The sequence below is a fragment of the Bombus pascuorum genome, chromosome 4, assembly GCF_905332965.1.
Source record: "Bombus pascuorum chromosome 4, iyBomPasc1.1, whole genome shotgun sequence".
NCBI classification, from domain to species: Eukaryota; Metazoa; Arthropoda; class Insecta; order Hymenoptera; family Apidae; genus Bombus; species Bombus pascuorum.
In genome coordinates, this window is record NC_083491.1 from 10938614 (window position 1) to 10956985 (window position 18372).

Consider the following 18372-nt stretch of genomic DNA (forward strand, 5'->3'; position numbering starts at 1 on the left):
TTAAGACAGGTAATTGGAAGTTGAAACAAAATCAATTACGCCGAAGAGATTTTTTAAAGTATCAATCGTATCTTTTATTTGCGAAAAATAATATAATGCCGTTATGACGCTATTATTGAAATTTAATGTCAAGTATCGTAGTTTTAATTGCATATTGACTATCTTTCGAAAACGTAGTCGAAATTACTCAACAATGTATGTTATAGTTAAAAATTGATATATTTGAATAATTCATATGCACATTCAATCGAAATTTTGTTTCTAAAATATCACTTTACCTTGGACAATTATCTGCCAACAAATTTTTCTGTTCTCGCATAACTATGATTTTTAATAAAAAAAACACGAGCAATTTTATGACTAATTGTTTTATTCGAACAATTATTTTATAATAGATTCAGATAACAGTTATTTCAAAATCATTAAAATTTCCGCGAATTAAATTGTCAAATAGTCACTAACATTTACAAGAGCAAAGACTATAAAATTAAATTAATTGACAATAAAAATGTATATTTCATTCGTTCTTATTTCGAAATGCATAACGCTGTTAGAGGAGGTACGCATTTTCCGAGATATATTATTTTCATATCAAAAACGATGCATCTCCAGTTCTAGAAGTCTTTTAACAGCTACAAGACACAAACGAACATCCATTTACCGCATACACAGCGGTACTCATTAAACACAACCAGAAGAACAATGGTGTCTTGAAAAGGAACAAGTCCCTCAAGAAATTTTTGTCTTCCTTTTGGTCCGCCGCGAAAGTTCATTTCCTCCAACCTTGGTGTTTCCTAAGCATGCCCGCAGACAACCAATATCGGCTGCACGAGAGAAACCACATGATGCCATTACTCTTCAATAATGAGCATTTGTGGAAACAACGACCGATAGATTACGACCAACGCGGCCACTTGAAATTCGAAAAACCATCCGTTCGAACCAGGCGAACATAGAATGCAAAATCGTGTGAATATAAAACTGTTACATGCAATTGTATTCCGTCATCATTCTGTCAATCATCCTGTCTGTAACACAACGGTGGAAAAACGTATTTCACGGTAAAAGTAAAAGTCTGGTTAATAATTAAAGTTGTGTATTAGCTTAGGGAGGTCACGATATTCTGCATTTCAATACTTTCTTGGAGAATTAAGAGTTTAAAGTTTGTAATTAATTTTAAATGAGATCTTTGAATTTTTATGTCTCGAGCTCGTTTCCTTTGTTTCGATAATCAGAAAAAGTATGAGTGTTGTGAGAACAACTTTCGTGTAATATTGAAACAATAAATTTGTTCTAATTGTCTTTAAAAAATGATTAAGAAAGTTGAAGATTTTAAACGATTGATATATTAAAAATACAAACAACATTGAATTACTAGATCAACTTGCAAATCATACGGATTTGTCTTGAATTTTTTTATTTTTATCATATTTCTAGAAAAGTGACAAGTTATTATTTGAAGAAGGAAGTAATTCGTGATATATTTATTATTATCAAACTGAATTTAATAAAGTTGATACATATATGCACTGATAAATAGAGCATCCAGATATTTTTTAATCGACAAATTGTTTGGTGAAGTATTATAATCGTATGGCTTAATGTTAAGGAAAATGTAGGTCAACATTTCTTTCCTACCCATTACAGAGCAGATTTATAAATGCCTCGTACCTCTTGCTAAATTGCTTCGTAACTTCATATCCTTAAGCGAAACAGTTCGAAAATTTCGCGTGTACCAAGCACAGCCTGAATACTTACTAGTGAGCGAAGTAATTCACCGAAGGTGATTATTCCATAAATACACATCGGTAGTACTTGATGCAAGAAGTTTCACTTTGCAATTGATTATAATATTAGTAAATGTTCTCTTCATGCCTAGAATATTATTATTGTTATCGCGAGAAACGAAAATATAGATAGCTGTCAAAATCTTGAAAACCATATGTACTTGACTTGAAATTTTTCTATTTTTATTATATTTCTAGAAAACTTACGAATCATTGTGTGTATTAACTTATAGGTTGAAGGGAAATTTTAAATGAGCAGAGAGGGGTTTTCTCAGTTTTTCCTAGGTTTCAAGATGAAAATTTCTTACAATTTATTTGTGATGATCGACATCGTTTGAGTATTATGAATTATAAATGTGGTTATCGCCCGAGCGTGTTGATTTTCACGATAATCCATGTTTTAATACTTACCAATGGAAATAAAAAAAGATCGTAATATTTGCACGAATCGGAAACAAAATACACTTGAGTTTGTTCATAACTTATTTTATACCTTTTTCTGAAACTTTTGCAGGTAAACGGTATTTAAATTTTCACTAGAAAGTTGAAAATGTTCTTCAACTTTTCATAGTTAATCCCTTCCATAACATATTATAAATATATTCCATACATAAATATATATTCCATAACATATTTTATGTATGTACAGAATTCTGTAAGTAGTTACAATTTAACGTTTGAAAAAAAATCTGAGGTTTAAAACAGCAGCTTTTTAGAATTCCACCTAATTGGGGTTAGTTTCATCTTCGAAATAACAAAAACTATTAAATGTTTTCAATATTAATATTAAGTAAATGTATTTAAATATTAGTCATTCTACGTATAATTGTATTTTCAAACAAATATTAATACATGGAATATCTTTTCCACGTTCTATGTTTTTAATCTTATACGTATTGTCATTTCTTTATTAACTGGAAAACTTTCTTGCACATTGACAAGTTAAGTATCTAAGTTCAGTGTTTGATGTATCGGTTTCCTAAAGTTTGCTCCTATCTCTTTTCTATTTTGTCTGACATCATAGGAAGAAAGATTTTGAAGCCACGATGAAGGCCGACTTTCCAATTGATCGCGATTAATTCGAAATTCTATTTAACTATTAATGGTTAATTCTCTCTCATTGATTTCGCCCTCAAGTAATACATGATCATAAATGTCTTAATAGTTTTCGATTACGTTAAAAATAATAAGGTTAGACTTATATATTTTCATAGAAATATTACAGAATCTTACTAATAACTTTAAGTATTTCTAATTTATCACCAGTTAAGAATTATTTATATATGTTGTAAAGGTATAAATATACTCACCATTGTGTCATATAACGCGTGCTGATAATGAAGACTGGAGAAGTAGTGCGATTAGCTTCAGTGCCGTTTAGGCTGCTGTCTGTTCCATTTATCTCCATTTCACTAGGCAAAAATTACGGTGGCAGTAACTTCCAGAACCACTGACACCTTCACCTCAATACCCAATCATCTCCTGAGCATTCTGAAAAGAATACAATTCGTTCTTGTAGTAATCTATTACATTTTCAAATTTAAATAATTTCACCCAAGTATGAGACTTAGATTTTCAGTTTAATAATAATGATTTGCGAGAGAGTAAAGATTTTCGATCATTTAATATTAAAATACAGATGAAGAATATTTGTAACTGCAAATATGAATAGGAGGTATATAAAATTTGCGAAGGATAGCAAATAAAGATAAAACATCGTTTCAAAGTTTAAATGATTTGATTTATTCTTTATCTATACTACTGAAAACAGATGTTTCTTATATGTGTATATTTACATATACAAATCGTATCTTAATATTACATAGTAAAAAATAATGTGCTTGATGACAGAATGATGGGACGATTATGAATAGTACTATAATAGGTCATGCTAATTGGAATCTTGTCAAATACTAGAGAGAAATACCTCTTTCACCGAGGGCTCGTCTTCAAGAGCTAGTATATAAACCAGATAAGGACACCCAATTGAAGTGAATTCATTTACGAATGTTGTTGAGATCCCTTTGTTATTGATCTTTGTTTAAATTGATATTCATTTATGTCGAAAGAGATGTTTGAGAATTGAAGGTTGTTCGACTTAACAATTTACCAAAGGCATAAAATTTGGATCCTATATTGCAAGAAGAAAGAGTAAATTAAGGTAACAATTTTTAGAAAGATTCCAACGTTTATACATAAACTGTGAATTACTTTAATTCCTCCATATGAAAAAATGTTACAGTAATAGAAAATATTAGAATATACTTCGAAAAATGTTATATAAAAAGCAGATACGTAAGATACGTTAATAAACAAAGAATTAGTATACTAGAATGTATTAAGAAAAAAGAGTTTTTACAAACAGCCCTACATCATGCAATTGTTTTCTTTTCGCAATAGAATAAACCGAATTTCATGCAACACGCAACGATTGTGCATTTGATTCACTTGACCTTCGTAATTTGCTGCCATTCATAAAAAAAACGTACAGCATAACATTCTGAATTATACTTGAACACGAAATTATAACACATAGAAAAATAACATAAATTACTTCGGTCACTTTTATTCAGTGCGATCTCATAAGTACTCCTTCGAATACATACGATTTTAACGAAATTTTTGCTTTCCTATTTTCGCTCTAACTTGACTATATACACATAAATTAGCTTCTGGTATGTACATTCGATTATTATAATAATACTGCCTATTTTCAGATTACAATATTGATTGCTTGTGATGAAAACAAATAAAAGTAAATGTACAAGAAGATATACATGATGTATGATATATTAAATGTATTAAAACTTGCTTTTCTCATAAAAACATTTGATATCTACAGATTTTTCGTATAAAAATTCTCAATTAACAATTCAATTTAATTTTGTTACGCTTTACTTTCACTCTTAATATTCACGTTTCTTTTTTTTTTTTTTTTTTTTTTATGTATAAAGATCGCAGATATATCGCAGCGCGTTTGTCTGTATCAGATCGGGTAATTCTATTGTGACTGGAATTCTATCATATCAGGTTATTTCCTTATAGGCTTTTTTTCGGTAACATTCGACTTTTAAGGGAGCATATATTTTCTTATCCCTCGTTCCCTCACCTTTCAACCCTCAATATTCCATGCTTCATTTTGCACTAGCCAAACAGCAAAAATATCGTAGACCAGAATCTAACCGCACGTCTTATCTGTGCACACGTCACGTTCGTCCGGATGCGAGTGAACGATACAAATATTTTTTCTTCTCATCCTTGCAGATCGTAGCTGCGGTGTTTGGGAGCAGGGTCAAACGAGTTTTCGTGGTACATGTCGTGCCTCTGTGTGCAGCCGATGTGAAACGGACGAGAGATAATGAAAATGGAACGGGGAGAAGACCTCGGCTACGGAAAGTGAGAAGAGCCTGACAAGTCGGAAATTTCGGGGAATATGTAGCTTAATGATATAAAGTCATAAACCGCGAACCAGTGGTCGAGCAAGTCAAATTAGAATCAGTCAGGAACAACTCTTCTTCCTGCCTGAGGATATTAAGCTAAAGAAATCTATAAGAGATTTTTACATATTTTATTTAAAATATTTACATTTATAATATATACAGCTATTAAAATGGCTCACAGTATTATTTCGAATATTTTTGGTTTCTTGCGATTCTATATCATATTCCTCTCTTTTCGCTGTTTTTCTAATTTTCAGAAAAAATATTGTATAATACCTGTTATGAATTACAAAATATTAATAATAATTTTTTTTGAATGAAGATTTAATTTAACGTTTTGGCATATTCAATTACAATTTTAATTTGTATATAACACTGTTTTTATAATCACACTTTTAGGGCAACTACTATGGAGTTCATTTTACAGATCTTTATCGTCAACATGACATTTTCCGAAGCAACGTCGAATTGTTCATTCACGAAGTATACTCATTTTCTCCAAAAGCAGTGGTAATACTGCGAGAAGCTTCTACTGCACTGCGGCCTAGTTTAGACTCACACAAGAAGTGCATTCAAAATCGAATTCTATTTTCCGTTCTCTGTATTAGTACTACCTGCTATTTTGAAATAATTAACCACTCATCTATCTTTCAAGCTTCATATTCGTATAAAATGAATGTTATTTAATTGCCTTTAATTATTATTCAAAAAATATTGACTTATACTATGTATGTAACAACTTAATAACGAATAGAAATCATTTTTTCTTTTTTAAATATTCACATCGATATTAAGTAGAATAAAAGTGAAAGTAAGAAAAATTAAAAATGATTATCTCGTATTTACAAGTATTTTGTGCAGCTTATATCTTCAATTTTACAAAAAATTAATAGTACATGTATAACCAATATTGTTGACGCGTTAAATCTTCCCACAGAATATTGATCAACGGATTAAAATGTTATTCAGAATATCTGGGAAGTTACGCACGAAGTCTATCCCATGGACAAGCGGAGCATACAGCATGCGAACGTCGAATCCTATACGTACGTGACGAATCATTCTGAACAATTGAACCAACGAATCAGGCAACGATCGCGTTCCGATAGCATTGTGGGTAATTCGTTTCGAATTCATTGCTTTTTCAAATGATACGAGCAGCTAAGCAGAGCTTTGGACCAGCTTGAAAATCCACGAACAATTCCTCTGGTTTTTTCCTCCTGATTGTTCCTGCCCGTTTTTGTCTTTCCGTCTACGAATTTCAAACAATTTGCAGCCAGTAGTTCTTGTCTCTACACAGTTAGGATTCACTCTTCTTTATTTTTTTTTCTTTTTTTGTTTTTCACTTTTTGTTTTTCGAATACTGACGCTACTACATACGCGTTGCTGGATGACGACACATCGATTACCAATTAACAGTACTCCAATGTAACTCCGAAGATATAGATTCACAGTGAAAAATGGATTTTCGATTAAAAGTAGTTTAATCGTTTGCTCCGATCTTCGACGACATGAATTATGCATACGCATAAATTAAACGAAATATACCTTCCAGTTAAATGGCAATAAGATATATTGCATAAATTAATATCTTTCTGAGCTATTTTACTCTCGGATCAATTTGCTCGTTCTTTTCTCCTCAAATTGTTTGGTAGTCGTGATAAAGTGGAAATCAATTAGATAATAGCATGGTTTTCCTGAAAATTTAACTTTAGTTTGATGGTTTTCCGATGAATTGACTCCGATTATTAAAACGATTGAAATATAATAAGGCATTAATGATTGCGCAGCATTGAAAGTGAAATGGAACATTAACGAATCAAATTTTTATCAATATTGGTCAAAACATAAACAAAAATTGTTTCTAACACGAAATATTTTAAACACGGTATAGTTATCAGATTAAATATTTTAAATGAAATTCTTTCTGCAAAGCTTCGTATGGAGAAGCTTTATTTTATATTTTCCATTTATTTTCTTATGTGGAGTCATCCCCTCTTGAGTTGCATTACCAGTTACAGTTACAGAGTATCTTGTATACGTATATCCTTTTAGTAATAGCACTTCACAAAATTTTATATTCCCTGCATTTACAAATATCAAATCAGCCACTCGATCAATTACGAGGCAGTAAATTAATACCTTAAAATTCATATTTATTTCATTTACGAATATCGAATTATCTCTTCAACTTGAACAACTATAAAAGAATAAAATAATTCAATTAATTTGGTAATATCGACTAATTTTGGATCTTTAGGCTTTGATATCTCGATTGACCAATCCTACAGCGAATTTAAAATTTCCGCTATAATACCAGAAGGAACTTAATTACTGGAGATCTTCTATTAACCGACAATATATAAGATGCGTTAGAAAATATTTTCTTATCGTCTCCCTCGCGTAAAATTTGCAGACACTGTTTAAATAGAAGATAATTTGGCTTTACACGAGTAGTGAAAAGTGTTCACTATTTAGTTGAAGCAAAGGAAGTTGCCGCTTCCAGTCAGCTGATTGAATATCCCTCGACAGCGGAGATGAAAGTCGCTGCAGCTTGGAATTAGATCGATATATAACTATACAAATATATTTTCCCAAGAGGAGAAAAAACTGCCGATAAACCTAGTTTGACGCTTCTTCCCTTCCTGTCGACTTTAATGAGATTCCCAGCGATTAATCTGAATCGATCGTTTCGTTTTTCTTCCTTCTTTCTTTCGTCGGTGCATCTGATCAAAGATCGGACAAATATTGCTTGGCATGCACGATTAACGTCTTGGAGCTCGATCAATCACATACGCGTGTGCCAGTAATTATTTTACTTCACTATCATTCACGCGTGAAATGATCGAAAATAATCGAAATTAAGCTCAGTCTGACAAATTTTACAGCAATTGATTACTTTTGAAAATATTACATTAAAGATTTTCGTCATATTCACGAGTGACTATCATAAATTTTGCTTTGTAATAATCTTCAGTTTCAAGTAATTTTCGTAATTGATAGTTAACAGTCGAGATAAATATGTAACATCTGTAACATGATATGAAATGTTCGTTTGAATATTCTTTAAGTTCTTTTTCTGCAGTATGGGTTACATAAAATTGAACGTTGATCTATATTCTTTTGTTTCGTATATCTTTCGTTTGAAATAGCGTTGAGAATTTTGTAGAATTTTCTTTGAAATGTTACAATAAATGTGTCTGAAACTCGTGCCATTTCTTCTTGTGAATTTAACGCTAAAACTATGAGAACGTGAAAATGACGAAATTCAGGTCTTTTATTTTTGCGATATCTAAAAACAAGCGCTTTTGACGGAAGGTAATTTTGGCGAAATTAACTTTTATTGAGAAGAAAGAAGGGTTGATTTCTAAGCAGAACTATATATGTCTATCTATTTTCATCCTTCCACTTTAATTATAATCATCTATGTGTAGCACACTTATTCTAGTATACAGATCGTTAGTTCTAACGTTAAACTTAGCCATCCTGCGGCCGACGCCGCACGTAATATTAATGTGGTTTTTGAAGAGGTTACTACTAATGAACGTGCTATTCGTCGTTAGGTATCTAAATTTGTAAATAAATAACGGGTAATATCTTCAAAACTGTATAAAATTCAGAAAAAGATATTTTCCGGAAATAGTATTAGAGACATTTCATCTCAATGACAAAAATATTCCAGCGAAATGGTACTTCCATTAATAAACATAGAAATATTTATGAAACAAAGTATATTTTATAATTAAAAATCATGCAAACATCTCTTATACATATAAAGATATTTTAATATTATAATTATTTATTAGAATATATTAAATTCGATTTATATTGGGATAATTTAGCGGGAATAGCATTATTCATATGACTATAGATACACAGGGTATAAAAAGTTACTGTAAAGGACATGAAAGTAACGAAATATCTTTTTATAGAAGTGGCGAGTACCTATACGAACGAAATGCTCCTTTGAATGACACGACGCTCAACATATTGCTATCGATCTCCACTGCGTATCAAATAAGCGAGATTGTCATAAACGCTTCTCATTCTTCTCTTAAGCGGCTTTAAACATCACTTAGGGATTTAGGTGGTCCATTATTGTACATTTGTGCCATAGGGTCTACTATTTCTTCTGTTATGGAGTTATACATGTTTTTGTATCTTTCTATGTTCTATCTTGAAAATGAAATTCATTTTTTTCTGGTTCGTTAATCGTGATAATAGGACATTGTAATACGTATAATTTGTGGCAGAAGAATTAATCTTAAAATAAATATTCATGTCTAGTATCATATATTCGATATATATCTAGCACACGCGTATTATAAATTTTATCTCTTAAAAAGAGATAAAAGTAAAAGATGTTCAAGAAATATAATATTCCAAATACGACGATATTTCATTTGGTAGGATTTGTCCAATAGTTCTGATATTAATAAATCTATTACTTTTATCGTAACGACATAATATTGTTATAGTCTATAATAGCATATTCTACAAAAAATCGTGAAATAACCATTTTTCTTAACATTTTCATGTCTTCCATTAATAATAAGTTATTCGTTACATGCTTATATTTATATTAGACGTAATTATTTTTAATCAAACACGTGATTTCTAACTAAACCAAAGTAAAACTATGTATATTATTAAAAGTGTCTTAGCTATACAAATAATATTACATTGATATTTGTTACATCGCGATTTAGAAATGTATATTCTCGTCACTATAGCAGTCAGACGACTTTTACAACGTCGATATGTTTTAACATATATTGTATGTAACAATGAAAACGGATAATCGCGATAACGGTGTAGAACCCAATAATATCTCGAGAACGAACCACGTTTATACCTAACGTTCCTATTCTTCGCGTCTCGAATAGCGTGAATAAATACAAATTTCTACGCAACAATCGCAATAGCTGCACTGTGCGACTGCGTACATTCGATTTATTTCTCCTAGAGGAATCGATTTGAATCCTTTATTTAAATATAATGAAATTCGTTCAATTATTATAGATAGATAAATATAATGAGAATAGATCGCACGCATCCAGTATACCCGCTAATACTATTTTTGAGAGCCATTTGCATTATTATCACGATAAATAAACTAGTTGCGAATTAAACACAAACATCGATGCAGAGATGATTTCCTAATCTTTGAGTCTATTGATATTATCTAATGATAAAGCACGACCTTGTATGAATAAATTGATCGTAATAAATTACAGTCAGGGATAGAATTAATAATATCAAGATCTGTAGAAAAATTTATCGTACTTTATACTATAAAATCTCTTATATAGATTCGAACGTGTCTTAGACAGATTCATCATTTATTTCTACGCAGGAACAATGCTATAAATTTAAGATGAACTGCGTTATTCGATACTTAATCTTCTTTTAGTATTAAAACATTGCATTCGTGGCATAAAATATATTTCTGAATAAATGAATGATAAATGTATACATATAAAGAATTTATTAATTTTAGTAATTTTCATATGATGTATGTATTACTTCATCGAAAAGATTACATTTGGATTATTACTTGCGCATAAAAGAATCCCAACATTTTATACATTTATTTTATAACGTTCCTTTTAATACCATAAACAACATTTAACCCAAAAATACCTAAATCATTGACTTAGCATTACAATTAGAAAACATTTTTGCAGAATGCTTCAGTATTCTACGCAAACGACCATCACAGTCTAGTGGAATTTCTGATCTTTTCATGACTTTACTTACGTTCGTGACATCCGTGACACGTGGCACGTGACACGAACTATTCTCACCCTTCGTTTAGCTAAAAGACGAAACGAAATCTTCGCGCTATTATCTTCCATTTTAATCGTAGCCGATGTATTACGTCCTTTATCTAGAAATCGGTCCAATAGGGAGTTCGTATAAATGCAATTAAACTCGTCACGGTTAAGAAACAGCAATTTTGTAGAATTACGCTTTAATAATGACACAGAGTGTAATTGCTATCCCCGAGTAGTTTCAACGTGCACGTTTCTGTGACCGATGATATAGCATTCAGTTTATTCCTTTATGGAACGCTGAATATCTATCTCGTTTGTGTAATAGGACTACAGTTATATCACTATTGAAAGTAATACTGTTACTGGTAGTTGTTGCTACTAGGTGTTCGTAATATTACATCGTCACGTGGTATTCGCATACAAGATGGTAAATTAATCCATGTTGAAGTGAAAATTGAATTGCGCATGTTTATGCATTTATGAGGACATAATAAATTATATTTTTCATATTTTATTTGCATGGTATATTGTCAAATCAATGTTTCTCTTTATATGATTTTAATATCGAGTATATGTATATCTTTGATATTACCTTGAACGCTTCAAAAATATTGATAGTCATAACACTATGTCATAACACTTGTTACAAAACTTCGTAGATTTAGTAGCAGTCTCTAAAAAGTTTGTATCGTTAGATTTAGATAGGGTATAGGATAGACTGCTTTCTAGCCGTCAAGCATCAAAATTAAAAAATCATTATCATTTCTTCATACAGAATGCACACGATATGCAAAAATTTATATGATATTTCAGTCATATTTTCTCCACTTCTGGCTCACAAAAATATGAACTGCCATAGATATTTGCAGTTAATTATAATTGTACGTATGTTATGTTTAGCATTTTTGCTAGCTATGACGTACCTAGTACGATGCCTTTCAGTTTATAAAAGTTATCATTGACGTCACATTGTTTCCTTCTGTATGCTAAAATTACGAACCCCCGTTTTGAAATTAATAGTTTCCAATAAACTATCCCATTGTGATTGAAATTTATTAAAATTTATTGGTCACTTAAGCGAGAAAAAATCAAATTTACGCAAGAGTAATGTCAGCGGATGAATGTTGAGAATTGTTAAATATAAGAATACTTTCGTGAAAAACCAGTCCTTGTAGGTTAAATAAATTCAACATTTGATTTATCGATTCAATGCTTGACCGTGCACTTCAATATTCAATCGGAATAAAATTCAGAGAAAGAAAACGTGACTTATCGTGTTTACTATATTTCGTTTATTTGATGTTCGTAATCTATTTCGAGTTGCAAAACTCTGCTTGTTAGGTCAGAATAATTTACATAAACTAATATTAATTAAATAAATAAATTTATATACAAGTTGAATATATAAATAATTCAGAGACAATAATATTTGTCATATAGCTATTATCTCAGAAATGTTAATAAAAATAGCAAACAAATAAAGTAGGTACTTAGAAAGGGGCGTAGGTGACCATTCTTAGTTATGGACAACTGTGAAACACGTGTATGTGGTGAAAGTACGAAAATTATTATAAAGGGATGCTTTGGTGGAGAAAATGTTGGTTTGCTGTCGTTGATCGGCGTAAATTGTGAGTTGTGAGTTGTCATTTAGAAGTTGATTAGTTGTACCGATTTATTTGCTTCTGTTGTAATACATTAACATTTAGAAATAGTTCCAGTTAAATAGTCATAGTTTCCTGTTCCATCGTTGTAAGTACATATATAAAATAAAAATCACTATATTATTTTTAGACGATATTATATAATACTGTCTTAAAATTGATATTAAATTTTTTAATTAATTAATTAATATATATTTCATAACTAATATCCTAATTAATTTCTGGAATTATAAAACTTTTACGTGTTCCCTTAATCGTTGCGTGCGAGGGTAAGTAATTATTTCAAACTGACCATACTCATAAAGTCTCAGCAAAACATGTAGAAACATTACGTCGAAAATATTCTAAGAGTGAAATTCGCTCTTATTTCTTATTACTCAAGATGTTCGTGACGGGTTTTCCGTATTAAGTTAAACACAAATTCAAGAAGGGTGGCGTGTGCTCGTAGCGTGCACTTTATCAGCTCTTTCGTAAAATGTGATTCGTCGTTCTTCGTGATATATTACAGCGGCTGTAACTATTTATCCAGAATTTTTTTTTAACGATTTCCGTGTGCGTTAAGTAGATTTCACTGAATCTGTCGATAAAATTTTGATTATAACACTCCAGTTTATCGAAAGATATTTTATTACAGAATTTAATATAAACGTTTCGAATAAAATTATATACGAGAACAGACTTTCTAATTCATTCATTAATTCACATTTCTTCATACAATAATTTAATTTCAATTTTTTCCTTTCAATAATTGTACTAATTAATCAGTTTTGAACATGGAAATCGTTTAAGAGGAATTTTTGTTTACTGAATTAACATGCTTTGTTTAAACAACTTTTCTTTACATATCGAAAGATGATCTATATTTAACATACAAATATGAATTTAATTACCTAAAATAAAATTTAATATAATTTTTCTAATTTCATTCGTTACTTAAGTTTTTTTATTACTGTTAAGTTAATTTATTACTGAATAAGAAAGCGAAGTTGAAATATGTAGAGTCGATTATTTAAACAACTTATATCTTTTTTCATATCAGTACTGTTTAGTTGTTGATAATTTTATGCGAATGTCGTATCACTAGCATGTAATTAAATCGCTATCGCAATTGCTATCGATTATTTACTCAGTAGTTCATCAATTGTATTAGTTACTACAAAGCGTCACTGTGACTGATCTACTCTCGACATACTCTTCTCTCTCATTTATTTTTTAAACTAGTGTAATCACTCTACGTTACATGAAAACCATGAATTTTAAAGAAGTTGTTATTATATATATATATATTATATATATACTATATTTTATTATATTATATATATATATATGTACTACAATCAATTAATCTGGATTACAATTTAATTATGCAAAGATATTAGAACACATATGTATGTATATGAAAATTTTCTGCAGAAACAACGAATAAATATTTTGAATATAGGAAATTTACATTAACGTCCTTGAAACCTAATTTTATCTTATATTGTAGTAATACACGTAAAGGGAAGAAGTTTCATAGGTTTCTATATTCAACGTTGCTTCATTACACTTTACAAAACTTTACTCTCTACAGCTATTCGTGCAATATTAATTTTTAACAGCGTTAGTTAGAATAATGAGTATTTCGGCCTATATCACTCTTTGAACTGAGTGACCATGACAGGATAATACAAATACACCTTTCTCTATTCACAAAGAATTAACTAATCGATATTTATCGATTATCCTTTAGAAGTTCAACATAGAACGCACGAACTAGAATCCTTTTGCGTTCACTATCAACTAATCCTCCGATTCTCATGCTAAAATACTGAACTTAATAGAAAATGAAATTTCGTTTCTCTAATTTTATTTTAATATTTCTTAAAAGTGCTAATTGGAAAGTGAAAACCTATAATATTACCAGCTTTCAATATATCAATTACATACTTTTTACGTAATCAAGTTTGCTTTGAAAACTAAAGTTAAATATTCATTTTGATTAATACCGTTATACATAGATTATCATTTCCGCATTCTAGTATGTCTTGCGTATTTATAAAGAACCCTTCTAAAAATGTTACTATAAGGTCTCTGTAAGAGTATAAAATACTGTTTATTAATAAAGATAAATATTTTTATATTATCTAGATATATAAAATTTGTCTTATACATGCGGTAGTATTTAAGAAATACATATAATTTTCTATTATACATATTGTATTATACTATTATATACAACATATTATATTATATTATTATATTCTGGTATGGAAATTTGAATCGATATACAAATCCTTCTAATCATGCATACATTTTTTTTTTTAATTAAATAAATAATTTCTTGTCACGCTCTAGAAATTTTAAACCGATAATTTTGCTTCGAAGATTGTCCTTTATTTATTATTAGATTTATAATTCATATTCTTTCGAATCCAAACCAGCTGGCTGCTGAAGTGAGCAAAACCCTCGTAAAAAGAAGACTAAAGAGAAAACACCTCACTGACTTCACTAAAGAAATAAAATAGACAAACTCGAAGACGGTATCCCGCTGGGGGTAGCCATCCACATGTTATTTAGCAATAAAGCTAGAAAAATTTACCGAATGTCCAGCTGGACAAATTGTAAAGTACAAATTAAATAATAAAAACAACAACAATTTCGACTAATCAATCTACATAATAAATATAAAATTATCTCTTTTGGAACAATAATTCCAAACGTATGATACATAAAAATATTTCTAAAATGTATAAACGAATTATATCTTGGTATTAGATTGTGTTCAATTATAGATTTCTATATAATACTCTTCTTCTAAAATAAACCACGATATCGATATAAACATCAAAGCCAAACCAAAATGACATCTTTTTTTATCACGGCATTCCTTTTATCTATTCTAACTGTGTCAATCATAGTTTGGATATCGCTTGGTTGAGTGGAATAAATGGTTCTGAGTCCATCCACATTACAGTTGGCACCATTGAAAATTGGAGTTTTTATCTAGCATGAAAGTCGCAGGGTACCAATCGGTCATTTTTGAATTTGAATAAACTCTAATATTTTCGTTTTGTTCCGCGTGGAAGATTTTCCATGTAACCGTTTCCCCTTTCCCGGTGAGACGGGCAATGAATTTACATTTTTATTAAACAAAGCATGATCGTTAGAATGTATAATTTTTTCAATAATCGATCGACAACTTCACGCACGCACAAATAGTAAAGCAAAGCGACGTACGTTCTACCATATATTCGTTGTTTCAAGGGGGAAAGGAGATTACCGTGAAAATCGCGAAAGCTTAAAACAATATGTTAAATTGAATCGAATATCAAATTTTCAGGCATGTAAAGGAGCTTTTAATGTCTCGTAAATAAATTAAACAAATGGAATTTCATAAATATCACAAGATATTGTTGCTGAAGAGTAGTTATCCGACAATATTTTCAACTGCAAATAAATTTCGATAATACAGAATTTTTATTTCTCCAATTACGAATGAAATATAATAAAATTGAAATGATATTTTTATCATCGATAAAGTTGTATAATTCTAGTTCGACTTTATAACTGATAAAAGATTGATAATGCTTTAGCGAAAAGTGGGCCTTTCAATAATATTCAAACTAAATTATTCGAATATTAATTAATTATCCGAGTATTGTTAATTCACTGTTCCAGTAGAAATTTCTATTAATTTTTCCATAACATAGTTCATTAAGTCATGTCTTATTAGGTATATATAACATCGTTTCTCTATAATTCAAGACGCGTTTGAAACGTTTGAAGCTCAGGCAATATGATACAACGTTCGAATGCAAAATAATAAACAATCGAATGAATTGAAAATTCAAGGTATTAGATACAAAATTATAATACAGGAATAAATAAAGTACGTAAAGGCAACAAGTAATAGGTAACATACCTTGTGTATCCTTGGAGAGAAGGACTACGCCGAAGTAGGCCACATAAATCCCCAAAACTTCAATTCTCAGTGTTCCACTTTGTCATGCCTGTCTGAGTTCTTAGTTTCATCTTCCGGTATTTCGAAGTTCTGGATCGGTACAGAATTGTCACGTTACAGTTTAATTCACGAACGATATCACCGCAAGAAACCCGAAGAAGGAAACCCAACAGAATGTTTTTCATTCATAAAAATTGACTCGACTTGTCAGCGATAATGGAAGGGCGCAAGTATCACCAGAATCGACTACTGATTCCCCAGTTAATAAATAATCTGCTAACGAAAGGTTCCATCACTTTTTCGAATTTCCAGAATTCACTAACCGTGTTGAAATAATTCGAGAGTTCTAGTATTAAAACGATTCGGAATCTAAAGAATTTGCCAGGAATAATGAAATCCTAAAATTATTTCACCTCTGATGAGTATTCTCTTTATTGTCAAAGTACTCTGACCATATCCCCGATTTTTCTTCCTACCTCATCACTCGTGTATCGACGTTTCAAGATCCCTTCTAGCAGTAAAATAGCATTACCGGAGACTCAGATCGTACGGATTGATAAAATACATACATCGTTCTTGGAGACTCTGTGCAACATTCTTCTAAGGCTTTTACTAATTACGGACGATTTCCACTGTCTTTTCTCGACACCCGCGCACCACATAACTCGACCAAATGTATCGAAGCTATTAAAGCTCGATTATAGAAATAACTAATTAACCTCGTGAAGCTCGATGACAGAGAAGAACGACGACGGAATCGAGTATAACGATCTGAAGGGATATATCTCTGTTATCTAAAAAGACATGTCGATCTCGTACGACGGAAGGATTGGTGGCGGAAGCGCGCTACTTCCGGCTCCGTCGCGTTTCAAACTCTGCTCCGAATGGGACTTGACGGCGAGTCGGCCAACAGACACGCGGCGAGAATTCAAGTGAGCGCCGTCAGCGTCGCGATTCCGTGCAGCGTCGTCAACCTCGTTCCAGGAGACGCTTGCGCACCAGTGTCCGGCGCCCTTCGACGTTCGCGTACAGGGATGAATCGTTCCTCCGTACCGTTGTTATCAATTCACCTAGTTTTCTTCATAATCGCCGAGGAACCTAGGTGACGTTTAGGTGTGTGAATTAACAATGAGCCACTCGATTCTGATGACGACACGTGGACGCGCCACTAGACTGATATATTAACTACTCGGTGATCTTCTACATTCGAAAGATGTTATGCATTTCTACTGCTTTCTACTATAATATTACGCTAATATCTCGCATTCCTTCTTTTATTCTTCCATTCTGACCCCCTTTCCATTCCTTGTCTTGCGCTTGTTTCCCTCTTCTTTTTGTCATCGCGTCCTCTTTAAGTTCCTTTTCTATGGTTATCTCAATTTTGCATTTTCGAAAAGTATGGTAAATTTAATTAACGAAAATTATTATCGATTTAATCGTCATAGTCGTAATAATCTCTTTGAGAATATTAGTAAAATTAATAGAAGAAGCATCTATGTAGCGATTAATTCACCTGTGTCAAGGAATTTTCAGGGATTTTGAATTTCTTGTAAAGAAAATTGTGAAATTTGAGGAATTGATGCAAATGTCTTTTATCTTGAATTTAAATCTTGATTTTGATCTTCACTAGCTATCTTGTTTTTATGCACACGCGATATTTCCTCATTCTTTGTTGATTCGATTATTTTCAAGATATTTTATTCGCAATTGGTATACGCATTCAGGTTACGTACACTTTATTCTTTGAAAATTTATTTAATATCG

At 31.0% G+C, this 18372-nt stretch overlaps 1 protein-coding gene across 1 annotated transcript in view; it reads right to left on the reverse strand.

Annotated features, from left to right (window-relative positions):
- LOC132906315 (muscarinic acetylcholine receptor M4) overlaps positions 1-17756 on the reverse strand; it is a 58649-nt gene extending 40893 nt beyond the window's left edge. Inside the window, exons 1-2 of the mRNA XM_060958372.1 lie at positions 16570-17756; positions 3098-3278 (exon numbers count right to left, since the gene is read on the reverse strand). Of these exons, the coding sequence (XP_060814355.1) occupies positions 3098-3195 (98 nt within the window). The 5' untranslated portion in view covers positions 3196-3278; positions 16570-17756. The remainder of the gene's footprint in view (positions 1-3097; positions 3279-16569) is intronic.
- Positions 17757-18372: the final 616 nt, after the last annotated feature.